Source organism: Crocuta crocuta, unplaced genomic scaffold, assembly GCF_008692635.1.
Source record: "Crocuta crocuta isolate KB4526 unplaced genomic scaffold, BGI_CrCroc_1.0 scaffold102, whole genome shotgun sequence".
Classification (NCBI taxonomy): domain Eukaryota; kingdom Metazoa; phylum Chordata; class Mammalia; order Carnivora; family Hyaenidae; genus Crocuta; species Crocuta crocuta.
This window is the reverse complement of record NW_027530019.1, coordinates 1,166,429-1,193,699: the sequence shown is the minus strand read 5'-3', so window position 1 is coordinate 1,193,699 and position 27,271 is coordinate 1,166,429. Positions and strand designations below refer to the sequence as shown.

The following is a 27,271-nucleotide window of genomic DNA, read 5'->3' as shown; positions in this document are numbered from 1 at the left end:
GACTTCGCTGCACGGTGGCTAAGAGAAGACTGAGCACCAGGCTACCCTGCACGTGAATCCTGATTTTATCTTTCCCAGTTGTGTGATCTTGGGCAAGTCACTTTACGTTCCTGTGCCTCTGTTTCCTCACCTGTGCAATGAGCTTAATAATAACTCTCACCTCACAGCGTTGCTATGAGAATTACATTGAGTACATATTTTATTATTAATTTTTTTGAGAGAGAGAGAGAGGGAAAGGGCACAAGTGAGCAAGGGGCAGTCAGAAAGAGAGAGACAGAGAGAGAGAGAGAAGCAGGGCTCACCAGGGTTTGTGTTTTACCCAAAGAGGGGCTCGTGTTCACCTGAAGTGGGGCTCGAGCTCACCCGATGTGGGATTCAAACTGTGACACAAACTGTGAGATCATGACCTGAGCCGAAGTCAGATGCTTAATGACTAAGCCACTCAGGTGCCCATTGAGTAGATATTTTAAAAGGCTTAGAGCACACAGTGTGTGCTGTGCTACATAACAGCCCCCCTCTGACACGTGACAAGTTCTCACTCAGCCCCTTGTGAACAGTTTAACAAACTTCCTTGGTTCTGTGGCTCTGGGATCTGCCTGACACCCAGGCCCGAGGTCACTGGGCATATGAGCAGACTGGGCCCGCACTGTCTCCTACCTGCAACTCAAATGTCTCCTCAATCAGCCTTGCTTCTCTGGCTAGGTTATAATCACAATCAGTAGGATTATATATTTGACTTATGTTTTAATCCTCTTTAGTAAACCAGGCTGAAGTCTGGCATAAATTAAAGGCTAGATAAATACTTCTTAATGGATTATATGACATCAGCAACCTGGCTAATGATTTTTTACTATGGCTACACTTGGGATTAAATCCAAACTCCTTGACCTACAAGTCATATTCTTGCCTCTGCTTCCTCCCATGTCATCCTCCCCTTGCTCACAATTCAGATCTCTTTAAAAATATCCTTGGAATAAACAAATCCTTGCCTGCTAGCTCTAGCTCAGTCTTTAAGTATTAGCCAAATATCTCACCTCCTCAGAGAGGCTTTTATAAAGTAAATCCTTTATCCCCTCTTGCACTGTTTTCTATCTCAGCTTCTTCCTTTTATTTTACAGAACTTAACACATTTGTAATTGGCATATTTTATTTGCTTATTTAAATTCAGGGCTGCCTCCTTACCAGATGAGATATTAACAGATGATATATTAACAGATTATATATATATGTATATACATATGTATATACATATGCAAGTATGTATTCTATGAAAGCTTGGAACAAAGCAGGGCTCAATACCTGTTCACTGAATGAATAAATTAAATGTTATCCTTTCCCTGCATCAGTGGAAGGAGAAGGCAATGAAAGCATCAGAGCGTAACAGGGTCTCAGTGTGACAGGAGTTAATCCCAAACTATACTCATTATAAATGTTGACCCCAGAGCCAGGAAGTTGCCACCGCTGGGAACAGTGGCATTCACATGCCTGGTACCTGCCCTACCTCTCCATTGTGTTTCCTGGTCCTTCTGGATGCCCCAAGAATTTGGAACTAGAAAAAGTGAATCAGTCTCTGAATGCGACATGTTGATTTATGGAGTAGCTTTCATGCTCCATGGACTGAGGGGCAGAGACCATGCTGGACTAAAGAGAGAAAAGAGTAAGAAAATGCACACAGAGATGCAGAAAATGCACAGAGAGGGAAGAAAATAGAGAAGGAGAGAGAGACAGACCCTCAACTTTCTAGTTCTGTTTTTAGTCCCTTTCTAAGAATTACTGCCCCTCTAAAGTCTCTGCCACACACCCCTGAGTCCTTACAATAAGGACTTCTTTCTAATAAAACCAACTTAATTTAGCTTCAAACTGGTTCCTACCTAGCTGAAGGGCCTAATAAAGAGGGGATGTAGATTTTTCTTCTCTTGTTGAAAAGGCTGTGTTTGAGAACATCCCAAAAGATATGTAAACAGTGTAGAGTTCCAGGTAGAGGTAGAAGCATTGAGACAAAGGCTGAGGCATGACCAGCAGATGGATGTGGACTAAATCTTAATGGAAGAATATCATCTCCAGGAGAGTTTGGAGTGAGACGTGTCAAGACACCAGCACAAAACCTTTAGAAATTTCCGTACACAAAGAGGAAAGAAAAGGAAAGAGGGAGATTCAGAAACCACTGTAAATCAGCATGTTGCTAAGATACAGCCATATTTTAAATGCATTAGGATTGTAGGGGTGCCTGGGTGGCTCTGGTTAAGTGTCCATCTCTTGATTTCAGCTCAAGTCATGATCTCATGGTTTAGGAGTCTGAGCCCCACATGGGCTCTGAGCTGACAATGTGCAGCCTACTTAGGATTCTCTCTCTGCCTCTCCCCCTCCTCAAAAATAAATAAACTTTTAAAAAATAAATAAATGCATTAGGATTGTCAATATTTATAGGATACCTACAGGTTTTTGTTGCTTGTTTTGCTTTTAAATAGGGCAAATAATCACTTTGTGATGTACCTGTTATGAACTCTAATTTTGAAGTACCAACCTATCTTAAAGCAAGATGTGTTACCATGAAAGATTCTACTTTCAGTTGTGGGAGAAGAGCAAGGCAGAGTAAATAGAACACTTTCGGGTGGTAAAATATTTCTTAAAGATATAGCAGACTTGAATGTCTACGTAAGGAAAGGGAAGAAGGAATAGTAATATTCCAACTGTTAATTTCTTTCCACATAGCCAAAACTTGCTCCTTTGATTTTATGTCTCTTGTAATTGGCCCATATTTTTAGTATTTCCTATCTTCTATCTAAACATTTTGTTTCAGCTCCCACTAATAGTTACTTTCCAAAATCAACAAAATCATCATGGCCTATTACCAATTAATGAATAGTTTTAAATTACTTATTTTAAATCCCCAGCTGGCCAAATTCTATCCTAATACTTAACAATTAGGGCCACTAAATCTGTGGGAAAAGGAATAGCCACTATCCCAAAAGGGACAGAAATGGTTAAAAAAGAAATCATAGTCACTTGATGAATGTATCAGCAAATGATCAGAAATACATTAAGACTCAAAAATAATTCCCAGAGAGAGTAACATTGTACAGAAACATTTTATTTACTTAAAGTTATACATAAATAAATGTGACATAGTGACTGACCTACTAAAACCCATGGTGCTTTTCCTCAGAACAATGTAGAATATTTTCCTCAGATCAACATTACTATAGGAAAATAAAATCCTCCCAGGCCATGAAAACCATATATATTGTAAACCTATAAATTTTATTGTTTATTTTCATTCCAGTATAATTAACGTATGATGTTATATTAGTTTATATTAGGTGTGCAATATAGTGATTGAACAATCATGTAGATTACTTAGTGCTCATCAGAGTTAAGTGTACTCATAATCCCTGTCACCTACTTCACCCATCCCCCACCCCCCACCCCTGGTAACCACCAATTAAACCTAAAATTAGTTTCACCAAAAAATAAAAACTTTTTTTTTTTTGGTTAAGTAGTCTCTACTTCCAGCATGGAGCCCAGCGTGGGGCTTGAACTCATGATCCCAAGATCAAGACTTGAGCGGAGATCAAGAGTCAGATGCTTAAGTGACTGAGCCACCCAGGCACTCCTAAAAAGATTTTCAATTAAATATTCAGCTTACTGTGGGATTGTGAAAAATCAAAATTTGGTAAATAATTCCTATTATGTAATTAGTAATGAATATAAATTGTCCTCATATGAAGAAAGCTTACAATAGAAACAAAAAACATGTATGTGGATACATTATAGAATTAGGTCTCTTTTTTCAGGCTGGCATTTTATGACTGATTCCACCACGATATTGGGCTGTGAGAGAGAGGACATTAATATTTCAGAGTAGCTATCTCTAAAACAGAATAGACTTTAAAAAATGGCCTTTTTATCAAATTTAGCAGTCAAATTCATGAAATCACGTTTCAGCAAAACAGCTGACTGACAGCTGTCATCAAACTCCATGTATCAAGGAATTTGCCCACTGGGTCTGTTGTAGGATTTATGATTTATCTTGTTACACATGAAGTCCACTGCCTTTCTCACAGAAGGGAATGGAAATGGACTTGGTCCCCTTCCTAACAACACCATTTCACAATTACTGCATCTTACTCCCGAAAATGTATTCTGACCAGAGAGAGGGAACCCTGGAGGTATCAAATGTAGCTAACTAGAAAGTAAAGGAAGGGTGGGGAAAATCAAAGGATATGAAAATATTAAATTAGGCATAAAGACACATACTTTCATTCCTTAGTATATTTCAATAAATATATCCAACTGTAAAATAGGTTGTCAAGGATGTGGCTCATTTTGTTCCATATAAAGGTCCCAATATGATAACAAACTCATGTTTGGCTTGGCGTCAAACTTCTATACTTTAAGGGTATATACATTTTTACAAAGTCCCTGACCACCACGACCTTCACCCAAGCTCTGCCACTGCCTCCAGCACATTCAGAGCAACACTGAGACTTACAGTTGAGCCATAACCCTCACATCGAATCCTGACCGCTGACTCCCAGAAAAACAGAATGAAGGGGTGGGGGGTGGGTGTAAGAAAAAAAGGGCTTGAAACCCATAAGGGTTTAAAGTTGCTGAGATGTAGGGGTGGCTCAGTCGGTTAAGTGTCTGACTTGAGCTCAGGTCATGATTTCATGGTTCGTGGGTTGAAGCCCCACATTGGACTCTGTGCTGACAGCTCGGAGCCTGGAGCCTGCTTCAGATTCTGTGTCTCCTTCTCTCTGTCAGCCCCTCTCCTGTTCATGCTCTGTTTCTCTCTGTCTCAACAATAAACAATCATTAAAAAAGCTTTACAATAAACAATCATTAAAAAAGCTTTTTAAAAGTTGCTGAGATATATACAAAATATAAATAATGCATTTATTTTAAATAAATTTTAAACTAAGTTTCTCTTTACAAGGTATTTGCTTAAACATGTGCTAACGTGTACTTAAACATGTGCTAACACCATAAAATATACTATAACCAACTGAATTTTTAACTCACTCTAAACTTAATGCAATTTACAATCAATTTAATAGGTAATGTTCACAGAAAAGTGTTTCTGTATTATGATGTGAAGAATATATTTAACTAAGTTTATAATTACCTACCATATACAAAACATTAAAAATGTACTGCTTCTGAGTTTTGGGAAATGTCATTAACTCGGTTGTGTTTGATTTTTCTTACACCTGGTATGCTAATTTTTTAATTTTAAAATATTTCAAAAATAGTTCCTTTTTTTCCCCTCTCATGCTCTTGGTGAAAGGTTAAGTTAATTAGAGGATACAATATCCTTGATGAGATTTGACTCTATCATTTACTCACTTAGGTAAATATCTTGCTGAAATTGATCTGGAATTTTGCCTGAATAGAGGAATTATTTTGGGAAAGAAAAAAAATGGGATACAGTCTCCTGAATAAGGTGCTGGATAATGGGTGAGGGCATATGAAAAGTTTCCTTTTTTGGGGGGTGGGGGTACAGTGGAGCTGGGAGGCAAAAACATTTAATCTCAATCAGTTTTCCCTTTGGGACCTGGCAGTCTTTCCCTGAGGCAAATAATGGGTGATCAAAGCTCTACCAGGCATGTCAGGGTTTAGTTCGAAAGCACCAATGCTCTGTGTACCCTCACTATAGTCCTGGCTCCACAGACCATCTGTAAAATTTCATTCCCTGTTCCTATACAGAATAACCCAAAAATCTTTTCCCATCTCTTCAGTCTTCTCTCCCTTGGACTCACTCAGCCATGGGAACCTCCAGAAACAATCCTGCCCGAACACCAATATGACAGACAGAATCCTAAGAATAATCCCCAGTGACCATCATCTTTATGTGATGCCCACTCTGGTGACTACGATGGACTAGCACTGCAATGATTATGTCGTGACATGGCAAATAGAATTAAGGCTTCTAATCAGCTGACCTTAAAATAGGGAGATTATTCAGGTGGGTCAGGCCTATTTAGGTGAGCTCTTTAAAAGCAGAGAATTTTCTCTAGCTGGTGAATACAGGGGGAAATCAGAGAGATTTAAAGCATAAAAAAGATCCAAAGTGTCATTACTGGTTTGAAGATGGAGAAGGCCACACACAAGGGTCAGAGTAGCCTCCAGACAGTGACAGCTGGTGAACAACCAGCAAGGACCTCAGAACTAAATTCTGCCAAGGACCTGAATGAGCTTTGGAAGTGAGTGAGCTCTTCCCCATGGCTTCCAGCTGAGAGCTCAGGTGGCTGAACCTTGAATTTGGCCTTGGAACCAAGCATAGAACCTACTTGATCTCACCTGGGCTTCTTACCCTTAGAACTAAGACTGTAAATGGATGTCGCTTTAAGTGACTAAATTTGTGGTAAATTGTTACACTGTAACAGAAAGCTGATACAATTGGAATTTGCAGCAGTACTTTTACTTTGGACCAGATTTAGACCTCCAATTTTTAATTCTTTTTATCAATATTTCATATCTGAAATTCCTGCTTCATAAAATAATTACATGGATTCATAAAGTCATAAAAACAAATATGAAGACTGGTTAGACATTTACTTCTTTTTTTTATCATGCCTTCTCTCGTTATGCTCTGAGTATTAGGAGCCACGAAGATATTTGTTAAATAGCTGGTAATTAAACAATCATATACCACATGAAAAACAATGCCTTTTAGGGGTGCCTACGTGGCTCTGTTAAACATTTGACTCCTGATTTCAGCTCAGGTCATATTTCACGGTTCCTGAGTTCGAACCCCGTATTGGGCTCTGCCCTGACAGTGCAGAGCTTGCTTGGGATTCTCTCTCTGCCTATCTCCTGCTCACTCTTTCTCTCTCAAAAATAAATAAACTTTTAAAAAATGCCTTTTAAAGCACTCATTTATTTTGGGGAAAAAATCATATGTAAGATACATATTTTTTCCTCTTTATCATCATCATCACCAAAATTACCATTAGCTACCATTGAATTTTTTAAGCGCTAACGTGCTTCCCGTAGCACTTAATATACATCTTATTTAAATTTTATTTTATTTTTTTATCTTTTTATTTTACTTTTTAGAGAGAGACAGAGTATGAGCGGAGGAGGGGCAGAGAGAGAGGGAGACACAGAATTGGAAACAGGCTCCAGACTCTGAGAAGTCAGCACAGAGTCAGACCTGAGGCTCAAAGTCACAGGCCGTGAGATCATGACCTGAGCCAAAGTCGGACACTTAATTGACTAAGCCACGCAAGTGCCCCTCTTATTTAACTTTTAAAACAATGCAGGTTATTTTAAAAAACTCAGAGGTTCAGAAAGGATATGTTTCAGGGTATTTGTGTGTCCTGTGGTTGGGAGGGTGGTTAGGACAGGTATTTGGACTGAAACCTAGGAAGGAGTAGTTACATTTCCACCATAGACCATGACGACTAGCATGTTTAGCATTGAGGGTTTTTTTTAGTGTTTGTATTTATTTATTTGTTTGTTTCTTTTTTGAGACAGAGAGAGCATGAGCAGGGGTGGGGCTGGGAGAAAGGGGGACAGAGAATCCAAAGCAGGCTCCATGCTGATAGTAGAGAGCCCAATGCAAGGCTCAGACTCACCAACCAGCAGATCATGACCAGAGTTGAAGTTGGTTGCTCAACCGACTAAGCTACCCCCACCCTGGAGCCCCAACACTAAGTTTAAAATGGATAATGTTGGGGACACCTGGGGGCTCAGTCGATTGAGTGGCCGACTTTTGATTTTGGCTCATGTTATGGTCCCAGGGATCCCAGGCTCGCTCTCTCTCAAAAAAAAAAAATTATAATAATAATAAAATTAAATAAAGTAGGTAATGTTTGGCAGGCAAAATGGAAAAGAGAATTGAAGAGTCTAACTAGCAAGGTAATCAGTTAGGAAATTTTTAATAGTTTTTGCAAAAGATAATAAAAATCCCCATCGGTCTCTAAACCTTTTTATTTTTAAATGTTTTTGGCACCTCTGAAATATGTAATTCCATGTTTTACTAGAGGCTTACAAAATAAATGTAGCACATAATTTATCTTGCAATGATCAAAGTTCATCACTAGACACTGTTGATACTATTGAGCCCAGGAAACAGTACTTGCCTCTGAGATTACTGTTCAGGACTTTCATCAAATGAGCTGTTTAGGTTTCTTACATAGCCAGGGGCCTTTGCTGAATTGCTAACTACATAGAACCATTTACTTTTCCTTCTTTAGCCACAGTATGTTTATTTTTTTAATTTCAGTAGAGTTGACATGCAATGTTGCATTAGTATAAAGTGTACAACAGAGTGATAGGACAAGTTTATAAGTCATGCTATGCTCACTGAAGGTATAGCTACCATCTGACACCACACATCACTATTACAATATCACTGATTATATATTTTATGCTGTGCCTTTTATTCCCATGACTTATTTCTTCCATAACTGGAGAGCTGTTATCTCCCATTCCCCTTCACCCATTTTGCTCATGTCCCTATCTCCATCTCCTATGGCAAATCAATTTGTTCTGTATATTTAGAGGTCTGATTCTGCTTTTTGTTTATTCATTTTCTTTTTTTAGAATTCACACATGAGTGAAATCATAGTGTTTGTCTTTCTCAGTTTGACTTATTTCACTTAGCATAATATCATCTAGGTTGATCCATGTTGTCACAAATACCATGATCTCATCGTTTTTATGGTTGTGTAATATTCTGATATATATATATGTATCTGATATATAATATATATATATGTATATATATATACACATATATATAAACCATGGAAGGAGTCTTACAGAATATAGATAGGTCTTCTGGCATCAGCCGTTATCTTACTCAGTGAATCAGAATTAGATTCTAAATTAAAAGATAACAGTGGAACATTATTCAGCCTTAAAAATAGAATGATCTGACACGTGCTATAACACAGGTGAACCTTCAAGACACTATGCTATGTGAAATAAGCCCATCACACACACACACACACACACAGAAACACACACACACACACACACACATTCTATGATTCCACTTATATAAGTAATCAAATTTATATACAGAGAATGTAGAATGATGGTGGCCAAGGGCTGAGAAGAGGGAAGAGTGGAAACTTATTTTTTAACGGGTCAAAATTTCATTTGGGGAAGATGAAAATGTTCAGGACATGGATGGTGGGGATGGTTGCACAACAATATGAATGCACTTAATGCCACTAAATGGTGCATGGAAAAACTGTTAAAGTGGCAAATTTTATGTTATATATATATATTTTACCACACACACAAAAAGCAACTATGTTGATGAGACAGCCCAAGGAAAATACGAACGAAAAGAGAAGTGTACTGAGAAAAGATCAAGGGAATGACACAGAGGGCTTCTGGAATCAGCACAACTTGAAAAACTGAGGCTGTTGGCCATCAGGGGCAGGGGTTTCCATGGAAGGCTGCAGGTGGAGAGAGAGACGAGAAGGACACAGGTGACGGTGACTGTAGAGAAATCAAGTCCCTGCCACCCAGAGGATAACAACTGAACCTGGCAGCAAGGGAACCTCAAGAAGAGGGATAGTGTAGACAAAAGCCAGATTAAAATACACTCAATAAATGGGAGACAAGAAAGCAAAGACACAGGGTGTAGACGGCAATTTTTTAGGAAACTATAATTTACTTGGGGGAGAATGACAAAGATAATAGAAGCTCACGATTCCTTATCCAAAACATTTAGGTCCATAAGGTTTTAGAATTCAGGATTTTTCAGATTTTGAAGAGAGAAGATAATGCACATATGTTTATTGTACAATAGCTGTAGGAGAGTCTGGGAGAGCAGACAGTTATCAAATAAGTCATTTATCTGCAGAAAAAGAGAAGAATATTTACACTTAGTGGAATAAATAGCCTCAAGTGAGTTAAGGTTTTGTTTTGTTGCTTTACCACAAACTAATAAAAAATTTGTTTTCAGAGACTTTCAGATTTTAAATTGTGGCAAAAAGAATGTGAAGCTGTATTCAAAATAATCAGTAGACAGGAGGCCAGAAGTAATGAAAGAGAGAATCTCTGAGATGAGATTCTAGGATATTCAGTTTACAATAACATAGGATATCACATCCTACATTTAACTTCTCCTTTTATGTATACAGGTAAGCTAAGACATATAATTCCAAACTCAAGCTGTACTGACTTTTTTCTCTGTCATCTAAATTAAATTGTAATATACTAAAGATTCTTTTAAATCTAGTGCTTTAAAGAAAACACAACTTCCTTTATGAAATCATTGATGATGGATAGCTTTGCTAATAGGCCAATCTTGGGGAAATGATCATAGTTGTAAGAAATGAAGATAAAAAATTTAATTAAAAAAACTATAGTCATAAAATAAGGAACATGTAAGAATGGGGTTTTCAACTAGACTTACAAATGATGCTTCTGGAAGTAAGAAAAATGTAATGACTTAAAAAAGTTAAACCTCCACTGCAAATCATGGATTAAAATAAATTGTTTTCTCAAATCTTATTCCAGTTACTTTCCTAGAATCCTAAGGCTAAATGTTCTCAGTTCTGATCTATCATTTAGTTACATGATTTGGATAAAGTCTTTATCCAAATGGATAAATAAAATACTTTATCCAAATCATATAACTAAATTTGCAAAAGTAACTTGCCATCCACTTAAATCATGACATCCTGTTTCTCTCAGTGGAGTATCTGATACTCTGGTGCTTCCAAGTGGCTGCCAAACACCCTTTGTCTTCTCAGAACATGGACCTAGAGGGGAATGGAAACCACATGCACTTGAGTGTGAAAAGGACTGGGGAAAATCCATGCTCAGGTCTTTTTGCCAGGCCGCTTAGCAACCAAGCTTTTCTATAGCACACAAGATAAGATCTGACATTCCCAGAGTTGAATTCTCTGCTCACCACTCCTAGTCATGGATTTGACCTTTGGATTTTGTTTTCACCTGATTCATCCCTAGAAACATAAAAGGGCCTTCCCATCGAATCCTAACAAGTTAGTGGTAGGGGTTGGATATTATTGATACATTCAAATGAATAAAGTATATCCAATATCCTTTATCTTTCAGCTAAATCAGAGAACCTGCTTTTCCAGAGAATAAGAATCATTACAGTCCACTGAGTCTTGCTTTCCAATCATTTCTGTGGCAGCTGGCTACTGGGAAGTTGCTAGGGAATTGAAAGGCAGTGTGAGGAGGGGCAGATGGCTCCTTTGGGTTTATTTTGCCAAATATGGCAGCTGTGAAACTCACTAACGTTCCAGGTGTCCATATAAAATGCTTGCAGAAGGGGCCAAGCTGAGGAGGAGCCACAGAGCAACCATCCGGATGTGTTTCTCTTTCTAGTGTTGTGGAATAAGCTCCTGAGAACGTTACACTCAGATATGTAACAAAAGTATCCAACCAGCACTTGATCCAAAAGTGTAATCAGACCCCAGGAATCAGCTAAAAGTGGTAACAGCAAGTATTTTCTTTACTAAAGTAAAACCCAGGAAGATAGCAATTAATAAGGGAAACAATAAGGCAGTTAAGGGTACAACTTAATTGGCCAAAGTAACTTTAAGAGAAAAAAATATTTAGCTTTATCATTTGAATGAGATTGTATTGATTTTCATATTAGTTTCTGAGCATACAAAATGTTCCAAAGATATCTTGCAAATATCATGACAATATACCTAATACATATTAGCATGATAGGAGATTGGGAACAAAAAAGGTGGATTGAATAATACCTTAATTAAAAGGCACACACACACACATATATACACACATACACACAAATACCTGTGTATGTTTTACCAGATAACAATCATATAATGTAGATTTATAAAAATAAGTTAGGGATATCTAAAAACAATATAGAACATGTTCATATGAAGTATAATTCTGTAATAAAATGTAGATAATTGTTCAAATGTTTATAACTAGTAAAAAACTGAGAAAGAAGCAAATCCAAATTTGGAGAAACATTACTTGTGTTTATTTTAATAGCCTTTCAATGCGATATCTAGATTTTAAAGGGCAGAGTAGAAACTACCTCATGTAAATAACGTTTTTCTTGAATTTTTCTACATCTATGGAATTTCCTCACTTTGAAAAGGTTGTGAAATTATGAGATCAAATTAACATTTATATAATTTCACCAAGATAGAGGTCTGTGTTCACTAACTGGAATTATAGAAGACTACTCTGTGTGTGTGTGTGTGTGTGTGTGTGTGTGTATGTGTGTGTGGTGTAGGGGGTATGAGCATGTTTGTGTGTGTACACATATACATGTAAATGTGTCTAACAAGGCTTTATATCAATGTAAAAAACATGAGACTTATATGCTACTCTTCAGTGATGCAGTGTTTATTGTTGGATTTAATTTAATAAGGTTAATTATTATATTTTTGCTCTGGTATATGTACATGTGTCTATACACATACAGAAAGCTCTTCACTTTTTATCATGCCATGAACCCCTTCAGCAGTCTGGAGTAAGGTAGTGTACCAGCCTTTTTTCACAATATTGGTTTGATTTTAAGTGTCAAAAATAAAATACATAGGACTACAAAGGATATCAATTATGTTTAAGTGCAATCATCAAAGTATATTAAAAACCAAATTTATATGCTTCTTTATTAAAGCATGAAATGACAACAGCTAGTAGTGTGCCTAAAAGCTTATGGCAGTGGGAAACATAAATGGTACTTTGAGATACTGATGACAATTGTGATGCAATATTAAAATATATGTGATATCTATTGTTTACAATGTCACAGGTAATGCTAATACTGCTGTGAAGCGTTTGCTACATTCAAAGTGGAAAGTAACACTTTTATTTCATTTAGCATTCCCTTTAGAAAGGGATTTGTGGATCATGGAGTCAGGGTAAGGAACAGGTTTTCTAAACCTCCCCACTACACCTCCTGGGGTGTTACATTAATAATGAAAAAAATGAAAACAATAATTGGATAATGTTTCCCAAGAGACTTTCATGATATAAAAACACATATAAGCATGTCTCTGTACACATTAATGTGTGAAAGAATAAAATACTGAAAGTGTAATATATCAACCATTAAATAAGGATTGTCTGCAAGTGTTGGGATTCTTATTGCTTCTTCAACATATCTTCTTTACAGTTTCTTTGTTTTTTTCCTTTAATTGAGTTGAAATTGATATAACATGCAATGAACGAACCATTTCAAAGTATCCAAGCTGGTGGCATTTAGTGCATTCCTAATGTTGTGCAAACAACTACTCTCTCCAGTTTCAAGTCTTTTCATCACTGCTGAGGAATATCCCCTACCCATGAAGTAATCACATCCCAATCTCCCCTCCCCTCGTCTCTTGGCAACCATTAATCTGCTTTCTATCTCTATGGATTTGCTTATTCAGGATATTTCAGGATATTTCATATAAAATTAATACAATATGTAATCTTTTGTGTCTGGCTTCTTTCAGTTAGCATAACGTTTTTGAGGTTCATCCATATTGCAGTATGTATCAGGTCTCCATTCCTTTTTAGGGTGAAATAATATTTCATTATATGTTTATGCCATAATTTGTTTATCCATTCATTCACTGGTGGACATTTGGGTTATTTCCACCTTTTGGCTATTATAAATAATGATTTTATGAACATTTATGTTCAAATTTATTTTCTTTCTTTATTTATTTTGAGAGAGACAGAGAATGTGAGCAGAGGAGGGGCAGAGAGAGAGGGAGACAGAGAATCCCAACCAGGCTCTGGACCGTGAGTGCAGAGCCTGATTATGGGCTCAAACTCATGAACCGTGAGATCATGACCTGAGCTGAAATCAAGAATAGGACGCTTAACCGACTGAGCCACCCAGGTGTCCTTCAAATTTCTGTCTGAACATATATTTTCATTTATTTTGGGAGCATACCTAGGATTGTAGCTGTTGGTTTCTTATAGTCATTTATGTCTAACTTTTTGAAGTACTAACCAACAGTTTCTTACAGTGGCTACACCATTTTGTATTCCCACCAGCAACATACAAGAGTCTTTATTTCTTGGCATCCTTGGGAAACCTTGTTATTTTTCTTTTCTTTTTTTAAAATTTATATATTTTTAAATTTACATCCAAGTTAGTTAGCATATAGTGCAACAATGATTTCAGGAGTAGATTCCATAATGTCCCTTACCCATTTAGCTCATCCCCCCTCCCACAACACCACCAGTAACCCTGTTTGTTCTCCATATTTAAGAGTCTCTTGTGTTTTGTCCTCTTCCCTGTTTTTATATTATTTTTGCTTCCCTTCCCTTACATTCAGCTGTTTTGTATCTTAAAGTTTTAATATGAGTGAAGTCATATCATATTTGTCTTTTTCTGACAGACTAATTTCGTTCAGCATAAAACCCTCTAATTCCATCCATGTAGTTGCAAATGGCCAGATTTCATTCTTTTTGATTGCCGAGTAATATTCCATTGTGTATATACATACCACATCTTCTTTATCCACTCATCCATCAATGAACATTTGGGCTCTTTCCATACTTTGCCTATTGTTGATAGTGCTGCTATAAACATGGGGGTGCATGTGTCCCTTTGAAACAGCACACCTGTTTCCCTTGGATAAATACCTCATAGTGCAATTGCTGGGTTGTACGGTAGTTCTATTTTTAATTTTTTGAGGAACTTCCATACCGTTTTCCAGAGTGGCTGCACCAGTTTACATTCTCACCAGCAGTGCAAAAGAGATCCTCTTTCTCTGCATACTTGCCAACATCTGTTGTTGCCTGAGTTGTTAATGTTAGCCATTCTGACAGGTGTGAGGTGGTATCTCAGGGTGGTTTTGATGTGTATTTCCCTGATGATGAGTGAATTTACTGCCATTATGTTTCTGGTAGAGTTGGAGTGTCTGGTGGTGTTCTCTGGTCCTTTCTAGTCTTTTTTGCTTTTGGTATTTACTTATTTATTTATTTTCATCTTTTCTCCCCTCAGAGAGTCCCTCTTAAAATTTCTTGCAGAGCTGGTTTAGTGGTCACAAACTCTGATTTTTGTTTGTCTGGGAGACTTTTAATCTCTCCTTCTATTTTGAATGACAGCCTAGCTGGATAAAGAATTCTTGGCTGTGNTGAGTTGTTAATGTTAGCCATTCTGACAGGTGTGAGGTGGTATCTCAGGGTGGTTTTGATGTGTATTTCCCTGATGATGAGTGAATTTACTGCCATTATGTTTCTGGTAGAGTTGGAGTGTCTGGTGGTGTTCTCTGGTCCTTTCTAGTCTTTTTTGCTTTTGGTATTTACTTATTTATTTATTTTCATCTTTTCTCCCCTCAGAGAGTCCCTCTTAAAATTTCTTGCAGAGCTGGTTTAGTGGTCACAAACTCTGATTTTTGTTTGTCTGGGAGACTTTTAATCTCTCCTTCTATTTTGAATGACAGCCTAGCTGGATAAAGAATTCTTGGCTGTGTATTTTTCTGATTCAGCACATTGAATATATCCTGCCACTCCTTTCTGGCCTGTCAAGTTTCTGTGGCTAGGTCTACTGCAAACATGATCTGTCTTCCCTTGTAGGTTAAGGACTTTTTTCCCCCTTGCTGCTTTCATGATTCTTTCCTTGCCTGAGTCTTTTGTGAATTTGACTGATATGCCTTGCTGATGATTGGTTTTTGTTGAATCTAATGGGAGTCCTCTGTGCTCTCTGGGTTTTGATGTCTGTGTCTTTCCCCAGGTTAGGAAAGTTTTCCTCTATGATTCACTCACGTAACCAACCTTTCTACCCCTTTTTCTCTCTTTATCTTCTGGAACTCCTATGATTCTAATGTTGTTCCTTTTTAATGAGTCACTAATTTCTCTAATTATTAAATCGTACTCTTTTGCCTTAGTCTCCCTTTTTTTTCTGCTTCATTACTCTCTAGAAGTTTGTCCTCTATATCACCAATTCACTGCTCTGCCTCATCCATCCTTGCCACTATGGTATCCACTGGAGATTACAGTTCAGTTAAAGCATTTTTTATTTCATCCTGATTAGCTTTTACTTCCTTTATCTCTGAATAAAGGATTCTAATCTATTTTCTACTCCAGGTAGTATTCTTATTATCGTGATATTAAATTTTGGTTCAGACATCTTGCTTGTATCTGTGTTGGTTAAGCCCCTGGCTTTCATTTCTTCCTGCTCTTTCTTTTGGGGTGAATTCCTTTGTCATTTTGAAGGAAGAAAATGAATTAATGAGGTAAAAAATTTTAATTAAAATTAAGAAAAAGATTAAAAAATTAAAAACAGCACACACACACACACACACAGAAATCAAATAAATGATGCTAGATCCTAGGTGTGTTTTGGTCTAGGTATTGAAAAGGGCTTGATAGGGCTTAGAGAAAAAGGAAAAAAGAAAAAAATGGAAAACGTTTGAAAATTTGAAAAAATGAATACAATGAAATAGAATAAAATGAAATGATGGAATTAAAATAGAATTTGAAAAACTTGCAAAGAAGTAAAAAATATAGTAGAAAAAATTAAAGAGAAATATTTTTAATAAAAATTGAAAATAAAATAATTTTTTTCTGTATTTTAGAAAAAGAAACGAAAAAGAAATTGTATAGATGGACCAGTGAACAGACTGAAATCTCATTGAAATTACATCGTTTTCCCCTAGATGTCAACCTATGAAGCACTTTATAGTCTGTAAACTAAGCTGGCGGAAACTTGCGTTCCTGAAGAGTGAGGTTGGCTCAACTGGGTGGGGTTTAGTGTACGATCTCCACTCTCCACTAGATGGCGCTGCTTAGCTTACTGGGGTGGGTTGTTGCCGCGCTCTTAAGTGTGTACGCACATGCGCGGGTGGGGAGAAAATGGCGCCACCCAGCTACCAGCTCTTTAGTATCCGAACTGTGTTCTCCCAGATCACCAATAGCATACCTGTCCTTTGTCTCTGGCGTCCATCTCATCTACTTTCCGTGTTTACATTGTCCGTGACGAAGCCGTCAAGTTGCCAGGCGGCACCTCCCTCCTGAGTTTTATCTCCCATGGGGCTGTTTTTCCCGACCCCTTAATTCGGAGGGCCTGCAGCTTTGTCCCGTTCTGCCCCTCTGCAGGAGGGTCTCACCAAGCTATGGGCCCCCCAGGAATGTTCGCAGGACTGTGCTGCTGCTGCTGCTGCCCAGAGACTGTGGCAGGGTGCCAGTCCGCCCCAGAAAAAGTTCACGCAATCCTGTATCAGCAGCTTTTCAGGGATTATGGAAAATCACAACACACATCTGGGACTAGGCTTCACTCTTTACAACCTTGTTCCAGCACCAGCGAGTGTGCATGTTCTCCAGGATCCGGTGGGACCTTTGCCTGTGGGAAGTCCTCCCAGAAGGGGAACTGCCTCTCCCCATGTGGCCCATGGACCCCTGGACTTCACTCTGCACCTGAGGATTCACCGTTGCACCAGAGCACCACCAGGTATCCAGCCACGGAGTTTCAAACTCTGCGTTTCCTCTGTTTATAGTCTTAATGGAATTTAAACCCTCTCCTTTCTCCTTTTTAAGTTCAGTCCCTGTGGCTGTTTCCACGTTTCCATTTTCTCTACAGCTGCTTTCGGGGACGGGGTGCTTTTCCCATATTCTCCCCTTCTCTCTGTTCTCTCTCTGGAAACAAAAACAACTCCCTGCCCTCCAGGGCTTCTGTCTCCCTCAGTTTACCTCTCTGCGCCGCATACCTGCTGAGCTCTGTCATTCAAGTTGTGCAGATTGTGTTAATCCTCAAATCAGTTTTCTAGGTGTGCAGGATGGTTTAAGCATTGATCTGGCTGTATTTCATGGACGCAAGACGCAAAAAAAACCTTCTATGCTCCTCTGCCATCTTGGCTCCTCCCCTCTTTTTTTTTTTAAGTCATAAGTTTCCTAGTAAGTGTGAAGTGGTATCTCATTTCAATTTTGATTTCCATTTCCCTGATGGCTAATGGTGTTGAAATCTTTTCACAAAGTTGTCCGTCATTTGCATAGCTTCTTTGAAGAAATATTTGAGTCTTTTTTCCTTTTTAAAATTGAGTTGCTTGCCTTTTTGTTGTGTTTTAAGAGTTCTTTATATACATGCTTGACATTAAACCCTTATCAAATATATAATTTGCAGGGGCGCATGGGTGGATCAGTCGGTTAAGTGTAGTACTTTGGTTCAGGTCATTATCTCACAGCCTGTGGGTTTCGAGCTTTGTGTCGGGCTCTGTGCTGACAGCTCAGAGCCTGGAGCCTGCTTTGGATTCTGTGTCCCCTCTCTCTCCCCCTCCCCTGCTCGCACTCTTTCTCTCTCTCGAAAATACACCAACATTAAAATATTTTTTTATAATTTGCACATAATTTTCCCCATTTTATAGGTTGTCTTTTCACATTCTTGATAATGTACTTTGATGCACAAAAGGTTTTAATTTTATGAAGTCTTATTTATTTTTTATTTGTTGCTGTAGTTTCATTCTTATTAGAGCAACCATGCAATATGTGCCTATGTAGGTATATATATGTATGTGAGCATACATACATACACACATACATATATATGCTTATAGCATGCAGATGTTTGTTGTATATACACATGTGTTTACATGTATGCACATGTATGTGTATATGTATATACACATATGTATACATGTGTATATATTTATAATATATGAACGCATACATCGTTAATTAAGAAATATAATTAATAAGTACAATTAATAAAAATAAAGCCAGTATTTTCATATACAGTAATGTCTTACATCTTTTCTTCAACATTGTGTTAAGTGTCATCACATCAAGTAAGGCTCTGCTCAATTTAATTTAGTGATTTGCTTAAGAGTGAACAAATTAAGAGGCAGAATCTACCGTCTCTAAATATTAGGCAATAACATTCATTTGATACATTAAGAGTGAATAATGACTCATAAATGCAAACTGCTATGGTAATATATGAAGGATTTATAGTAAATTTAGTTAATATTTATTCAGTGCTAAATGCTGTGAAGAGATGGTGGGTCTTTGAGGAATTCAAGGCCGACTGGAGTAATACAGATTGGAAAGGGGAGAACAAGAATTCAAACCTAGCAGTCTAAATCTCAGGGCTCATGATCATAACCTCTCTGGATGCTAATTCCCACTTGAGACATTAAACTTTGACAATTGAGCAAATATTTTAGTAGTCTACCTGCAAAGTTCATATACTCAAATGTGTACATACACATGAACACACACACACACACACACACAATATTACATGAATCAAAATCTCAAATTATAGTATAGCTATGATAATGAGAGCCAGAGAGGAGGAAATAAAGATTCAAAAAAATAGGCAGGAAACTAAAAATACGTGTTGAGTAATAACATCAGTAATTATTATAATAAAGAAGAAAAGGGCTTGGAAAAGGTGATGTAGGAAAAATCCCATCCTGTGCTTTAATGTATCCTATTTTTCTTTTCTAAAAACAATCATCCCAAGAGGGTTCCGTCTGTAATCTACCACAACAAAATAGCGTGGCTTTGAGAAAATAACATACTGGGGAGACAATTACCTGCCGGATACTGCATACCCAAAATCTACCCTTAACACACACATAATGAAGGTCATCATCTGGTTGTGCTGACAAGGCACCTGTATCTACAGAGAGGTGACCTTGATGAGAAAATCAAGCAAAACCGTCCTTCAGAATGGTATGGTTGGTAACTAGTGGAATTAAAAAATATATTTTATACATTATGTAACTATAAATAAAGGAAACAAGGTAATCCTTGTGGGCTGGAAAATTACTTCTCCATGCAGTGTCCTTGTATGGTATTTTGGTGTGGCAAAGTAAGAATTTAACCGTATGATTCTACTCTATTGGGAAAAATATGACTGCACATTTCAGGGAATCTGTGTCCTACATACAAGTATATATTCCTCACCCTAAACAATTAAAAGCAAACTCAGATCTATAGTAGAAGAGTAAATGCTGAACATTTTCTAAAAACATGGCCTATTAGCTCTTACTTGACAAACCTTACTTACCTTTCTTAATAGTTTTGTTTTTAATATTTTCTTTTTAAGACTATGTATTTTGAAGCCACAAAAGAAAAACTGCTTCATGGGGCGCCGGGGTGGCTTAGTCGGTTAAGCGTCCGACTTTCACTTAGGTCATGATCTCGCGGTTCGTGGGTTCGAGCCCAGCATCGGGCTCTGTGCTGACTGCCAGCTCAGAGCCTGGAGCCTGTTTCAGTCTGTGACTCCCTCTCTCTCTCTGACCCTCCCCTGCTCACGCTGTCTCTCTCTCTCTCTCTCTCCTAGAAATAAATAAAACATTTAAAAAAAAAAAAAAGAAAAGAAAAACTGCTTCATGTATATGGTATCATAATAGACCAATAATTTTCTAACTGGTACTAATTTCACTAGGAAAAAGAAATTAAGAAAGAAAATTTAACACCTGTAGTAAAAATAACTCTGAAATGTACTATCTTCTTCCTGACTTCCTTAATTTCATATGCATAGGCTTTGTTCCAGTTAGTCTGTTTATAAGATAGTTGTTTTAAAACTCAGAATGTGTTTTCCCACAGAAACCATGTCATAACCAGAGGCTGGGTCCTCAGGCCAGGCTTTTGGAGTAAAGCTTCCTGCTCAAGGTCACACAGCTCACATTACCTGAGCAGAAACAGGAAGAAATTAACAAAAATAGACTCACTTGGACCCTGAATCCTACCCAGTCACTGGCCAACGACTTCAGTCTCCCTTGAACTCTGGGCTCTAAGCTGGTTCTCACATCTCCATAGGACTGCAGTCTACCATAGATGGAATACCTTTCAGTATTCTTCCTGAAGCAAGGAGTGCCCACCTCCCCAGCCGGAGTGATGGGAAATGGACAGAGTAGCCCATAACCTGTGCAAAGATATCCAAGAGTTTCCCAAACAGGGGAAGTAATTTCAGCATTTTTGGGGGGACCGTCCTCCCATGAGCCCAGGAAAGACTGCCCTAAGCAGCAATACACACGTTTGCCTGTCCTCCCCTCCCATCAGCTGTCACTTCTGCTGTCAGAGTCCCTGCCACTAACAGACTACCGACTTGCAATTTGCTGCTTCTAATCCGTCATCTGAAAAATCAGATGACCAGAGCTGTTAGAACTGTGTGTAAATTGAGAGTCAGGCTCTGAGAGATAGCCAGAGACCCTGTCCTTGAGGAGAGCATTAGCAGGTTTCCTGGCAGCCATTTCTTTTCTTCTCAGACCTTTCCTTATCTAACTCCCCGTTTGACAGTCTCAAAAAGCTGACCCCCTTCTGCAAGAGGCATTCCTGTGTAGAGTACAGTGGGGAACAAACCAAAAGAGACACACAGGTGTCCTATACCGAGTCAGGGGAACTTCAGACTCAAAAAATATCTGTGTTCCATCTCCTCACCAGCAAAATGGGTATAAACATATAGGGATAGAATGGCATAATGGATTAAAAATTATAAGCTGCTTTAGAATGAGATATGAAAATCATAAGCTTTAAAAAGAACTATCATCATTCTTAGAAGTCTCTAAAGCACCACACTGCAGGGCAAATCCAGCCTGCTACCTGCTTTTGTAAATAAAGTTTTATTGGAGCACAGCCTCACTGACTCCATTATATATTTTCTGTGGCTTCTCTTATGCCACAGGGCAGAGTTTGGTAGTTGCAAAAGAGATCATATGGCCTACAAAGCTGATAACCTTTACTATCCAGTTTTTTGCAGAAGTTTTTCTGACCTATCTTATCGAGTAATGTTTTATTTTCAAGCAAGTACGGTTTCATTTTCACACACACACAAATTGCTTAACATGGCATATTTCACAACACAGACCATAAGCTTAACAGAAGACCTTCAAGAATAATAACAAGTGTTATATTAGTAACACATGAGAAATTCATTACACAAGTTTTCTGTTATGTAAATCTGATACAATGAACAGAAAAGTCCTCAGAATTATTTTAAATTCAATTCTTATAATGAGCTCAGAGCTGAGATTTATTTCTGGTGTATATTTTAGAGGAACAAAATCAGTATTGCATTATCCCTATTGTGTCTCACAGCAATGAGGGTGACAGAGCCGCCCAGAGTTGTCAGTGCCAAACACATTGCGGGAGCTCAAATTATTAATCAAAATGACATCTCCAATTTTTTCCCCTTCCTAATCAGGCCTAAACATCATGGGACATCCGGCAAATCAATAAGAGAAACTAGATGCCCTCATCACTCCCAACCTGGCAGTGCTGCATTTTTAGCCAGAAGATGAGGGCCTTCACTGTTACATAAAAACTTCCCTGCTTTGGTTGTTTGCCTCCCCAGGGAATGAGCATGCCCACCTATGGCTCCAAACCTTACCCTGGCATGCATCCCCCTATGCCGCTTGTCACAGTAAGAAACATTTGTTACAGTTTCAAGATAAAATAGGAATGGGGACACATGGCTCTAGAATATGCCTGTGCATCTTACCCCAGAGAATAAATACATGAATACATAAATCCCATGAATAAAGTGAGAATAGGCTGTTTTAAAGGGTTGTGAAAAACTGACAAATTCTCATATTCTATCCTCCACACCGGGAGAAGGTGGGGCAGGGAGTGACTTCTATCCCACCCTTGACCTTGCACCAAAGCAGACTTCTGGCACAGTTGAGAATGGTTTACTTTTTGCCTCAGTCCTCTTCCCTGCCTTTTTTTCTAGGCCCCTTTCCCACAAATCTGTATCTCACACCTCCTACTTCCTCTATGAGCTTAAGAGTTGTTCCAATGCTGAAAGACCTGGATGGAAAATGCCTTATTGTCAATTTATTCTGCCTTCATGTATTTAGAGGAGGCAGAGTACTGGGGAAGGGAGCAGGGAGTAAGTTTGTTCACACCTGGAACTAAGTGTGAACCTTCTAGCAAAACTAGAAGAGAAGAACCCAGGAAAACTGCCTAGAGTAGAAAATACACGGACTTATACCTGAGGAGATGAGACAGGCCCCATGAACTCCAGAAACCGTAGGGAAGACTTAGAGGAGAAAGCAACTTACAGTTGGGCAGCCATGATCTAAGAGCCACCACAGGGGCCAGAGTTAAGGTAAACTCATTTTTACTCAGTCTACTAAAGTCCAAGAAAATTTTTTAGTTCATTCATTCATTTATGTATCCATGTGCCACATACATCAGTGAGCAAGCATGATCTATAGCCTCTTAGGCCTTTTTTCAGCCAAACTGTTTTGGTCTTAGCTGGTATTTTTACACTAATTTTATGAAACTGTAAATGGAAAAGCTTCCCGATCCTGGATCTTCCCACTTCTACAGAGAAATGATGCAACAGAAATCTAGCCCAGTGAATGTGATGGAAGTATTTTAGTCAGATGAAATCCAACTAGGGAAAGAAAAAGTAGTTCATTCTATTTTAAACAAAATTGGAATTGCAGAGGTTAAAAGCAACCCAAAACAAAGCCAATGCCAGGCACAGGCTAAAAGGAACGACATAAAGTTATCGAGAAAGGATGAGCATGGTGAGGAAATTTAGAGTGTCAGCCATGTGCACAGTGTTAATTCAAATAAAACTGCTAATTGGGAGGATGTTTTGAAAAACTGAAGAGGCACATCACAAACGTGAAGGCATTTATATAATGATGAGTGATAGTTTCACCAATTATAAGTTCCACCTTAGGTTGAATTAAGGTTGTTTATGAAATATTAATGTAGATAACCATGAGATAAATAGCCTCGCAGTCTTACTTGAAACAGATATTTTATAGTTTTATTTGGCACTAAACATGTACACACTATTCAATATGGAAAGTCTATTTTATTTCTTAAGTTTATTTATTTTGAGAGAGAGACAGAGAGAGTGAGTGGGGGAGGGGCAGAAATGGAGAGGGAGAATCCCAAGTAGGCTTCTTGCTGGCAGCACGGAGCCTGATAGGGGACTCAAAACTCATGAACAATGAGATCATGACCTGAGCCAAAAATCAAGAGTCAGATGTTTAAATGACTGAGCCCCCCAGGGGCCTCTGATATGGAAATTCTAAAACAGACTTTTTTAAAGGAAAAAATTTACATGACCAACTGTAGAAGATTTCCAAGTTAAAGTATGGTGTGTCCATAGTGGCCACCATGCCAATTTCTGTCCATTGACTGACGACCTATTCCACCCTTTCCCTACTCCTCTGCATCTACTCTGAGCCCCTGACTAATGCCCAGAACTGAATGTCCTTCTTCTCTGACTTGCAGTTGGATCAAACTAATGAATGTGATCGCAGAGGGAGAGAGAAAATAATTTCTTCCAACTCTTTCTTTGTCTCAGTCCTTCATCTCTGGGAGGAGCTGTTTGTCTTCCATGACTTCAGGGAATGAATGACCAGTCCTCCATGGCTTCGACTCTCACAGGATTCCACTAACACTATTTTCTCCTCTTGCTGCTTCAGCCCTAGGGAAGTGATAAGAGCTTCCTGATACTACCAGCATCTGGGTGATGGGAGTGTCACTATCCATTCCTTATCTTTTCCCTAAGTCCTCTCCACACTCTTATAAATATTCCTTTCATTAAAGTCTCTTCATTTGACCAACCTGGGTTAAAGTCAATTTTCTGCTAGGATCATGACTAAAACACAATATAGGCATCTATTTACTGACATAGAAAGATGTCTGACAGAAAACAGATCAAAATATTAATAGCAGTTATCTTTAGGCAGTGGGAAAGGATTATTTGTTGTTCTTTATTTTTCTCTGTATTTTTCAAATGTTCTACAATATTTGGTTAGGGATTGGGGAGTATAAAAATAAATAATAAAATTGAAATATGATGGAGGAACAAATACAGTTTCAAGAAGTACTAATGGTTTGGCTTCCCCCCCTTTACCGCCCACCCCATCAAAAGCTACGTAAATAAAAAGCTGCATAGGCTGAGAGTTATCCCGATGGGGCAATGGAACTATAAATACTTGTCAGTGCCCAGAAATTTCTTTTTTCTCGGAAAAAAAGGTTTTCAGCAAGTATTCACAATTTCACAATTGAAACCAATGAAATTGTGCACATTTATAAGTGCATGTGTTTTACAGACTTAGATTCCACAAGCAGAAACCAAGATTTTACTGCATTCTTTGATCATATTATTAATAGTTAACTATTACTAAGGCCTTAGCACCTATAGGCATTGTTTACAAGCATGGTCAGTATTAGTTAATTTAATCCTGACAGGAAGGTGGTATCATTACTCCCATTTCATAGATGTAGAAATTGACATGCAGTGAAACCAAGTTATTACCTAAGGCCAACCTTTCTTAGCAGGTCCTGGAAGCAAGCCCAGGCTTTAGAGCTCATTTTATCCATTATACTCAATTGTCACTCAGGTTGATAGATTACCTAAAAATTCGAAAACTCTTCTAATTTTGTGCATATTGTGCAAAGAAAGACAGGGCCCTCATATTGGTTCACTGCTTCTTACCAATGTAATCTTGCACATGAACAAATCGGAGTTACAAATTCCTCATCAATAAAATGGGGAATAAAACCTCCTCCACCTACCCTAGAAGTTGTGATAATCTAATGGGAAATGAATATGGAAGGCTATCACAGCTGTAAAGCAGGTACAAACGTAAAACAGAGTTATATTGCACCCTCCATACAGCAGTACATTAGTCATCATCATTAACACATGAAAGTCAAAAGTAAAGAAAATAGCAATTATTTTGGTGAAGTATGACTCTAAACTGTAATATTATAAACTATCCAGTCTGTTAATAACACCCAACATAAAACCACCACTGATTAATCAATAAATATCATGCTATGGTTTCAGTGAAATGTACTCTCAAGCACACTCCCCTGACTCACATTCATTAATTACCTTGCCTTATTTGATAAGTTCCCAGCATCTGCCTGAAATGTGTTACTCTCAATCTTGCATTATACACTAAAACTTTTTTTTTAACTTTGAAGTTCAAACCATACATTCTCCACATGACAGCCATCAAAAGTTCAACTGAGCCACTCAGTTTTCAGTTTCCCTGACTCAACTTTTTGGAGTTTTGTAATTAATTATATTCCATTATTACTGATCATCAATTAGCTCAAAAATGTTGCTGAGATCATGAGTATGCTGAAGAAGGCAGAATTTAATGATAATTTGAGAGTAGTAGGACACTAAATTTCTCTCTTGTTAATAATTAAAGTAGATAACTTATGTTTTTATTTATAGCTTCCAGAAATATCCGGCTCATTCCTGTGCAATGCTCTGTCAGCTAATCATGAGTTGGTCAAGATCTTACTTGGGCCACTGTGTTTTATTTTCCACACATGCCTTCAACCAGAGGCATCAAATGCAGCCCAACGAAAGGTTAAAGCAGTGAGGTGGTATTCTCTGTATTCTCTGGAGCTCTCCACCCAGCCAAATGCTCTGACGCATTAATATGTAAAGAATCAAAGGGGTAAAGTTCCAATTTACCTGTATCAATTTCCCAGATGTAAGCGGAGTCATCAGCACATCCAACAATGAGAAAATTCTCAACCGGGTGCCATTTTATCATCCTCACGGGGAAAAGGTGCTTCCGGGCGTGCAGGAGGCACCTCTTCCCCTCAAGGTGAAGGAGAGCCACGGAATGGTCACTGCATACACAGCAAATCACCTGATCACTTCTTAGCTATGGCAAAACAAAACAGTTATTTGTAAGTAAATAGTCAAATGTTTTCCTTAAAATTAAATCAGAAATTCCTCCCTAGCAACATCAAAATATTTTGTTTAAATACCATTTACAGAACAACATTTCTGTTTTCTACAGGACCTCTTCACATAACACTATAAAGAGGGGTTTTAAATACCAAGTCGATTTTAAATTCAACAATTAGGAAAGTCAAGAGACACAAGTGAAAAAGGAGAATTCCAAGCCAAATATAAGATAAATGAAGGACTTGACCATCACTCAGCAAATTCAGGTAGTGAGGCAGACATCGGAAATAATACAGAATAAAATAAACCCCAGAACTAATTTGTTGCCACAAAATGATGCTATTTGTAGACACAAGCTTAGGCCCAAGGGTATCATGAACTGATATTTTCCACTTAGAGCCTCAAAATGTGATTTGGTGCTGTTCCCAGAACTATTCAGATTCTAATCCAAACAGGAAACTCAGTGTAGACACAATCTAAAAGAGGTAAGCATTAGATAGTTCCAGCTGAATGTACAGCTTCAAAGATACAAGGACCAAAAATAGGCTCACAGGACAAAGATTCTTAAGATACTTTTAAATAGTCAGCATGTGGTTACTTTGAACACAGTTTAGGACAAAGACCATCCATACTGGTTGCTGTGAGGCTAGTCTGGGAGGAGTTAACAGGGCAGGTCTGTGCCTCACCAGGAGGGCCATGTGTGAGTTC

General features: G+C 38.1%; 1 protein-coding gene across 5 annotated transcripts in view; it reads right to left on the bottom strand.

Annotated features, from left to right (window-relative positions):
- The window catches only part of WDR72 (WD repeat domain 72), a 221,939-nt gene that overhangs the window by 142,232 nt on the left and 52,436 nt on the right, over positions 1-27,271 (bottom strand). For all 5 annotated transcript variants that reach the window (XM_077764377.1, XM_077764378.1, XM_077764380.1 and 2 more), the window contains one exon: positions 26,342-26,537. In XM_077764377.1, the coding sequence (XP_077620503.1) occupies positions 26,342-26,537 (196 nt within the window). The remainder of the gene's footprint in view (positions 1-26,341; positions 26,538-27,271) is intronic.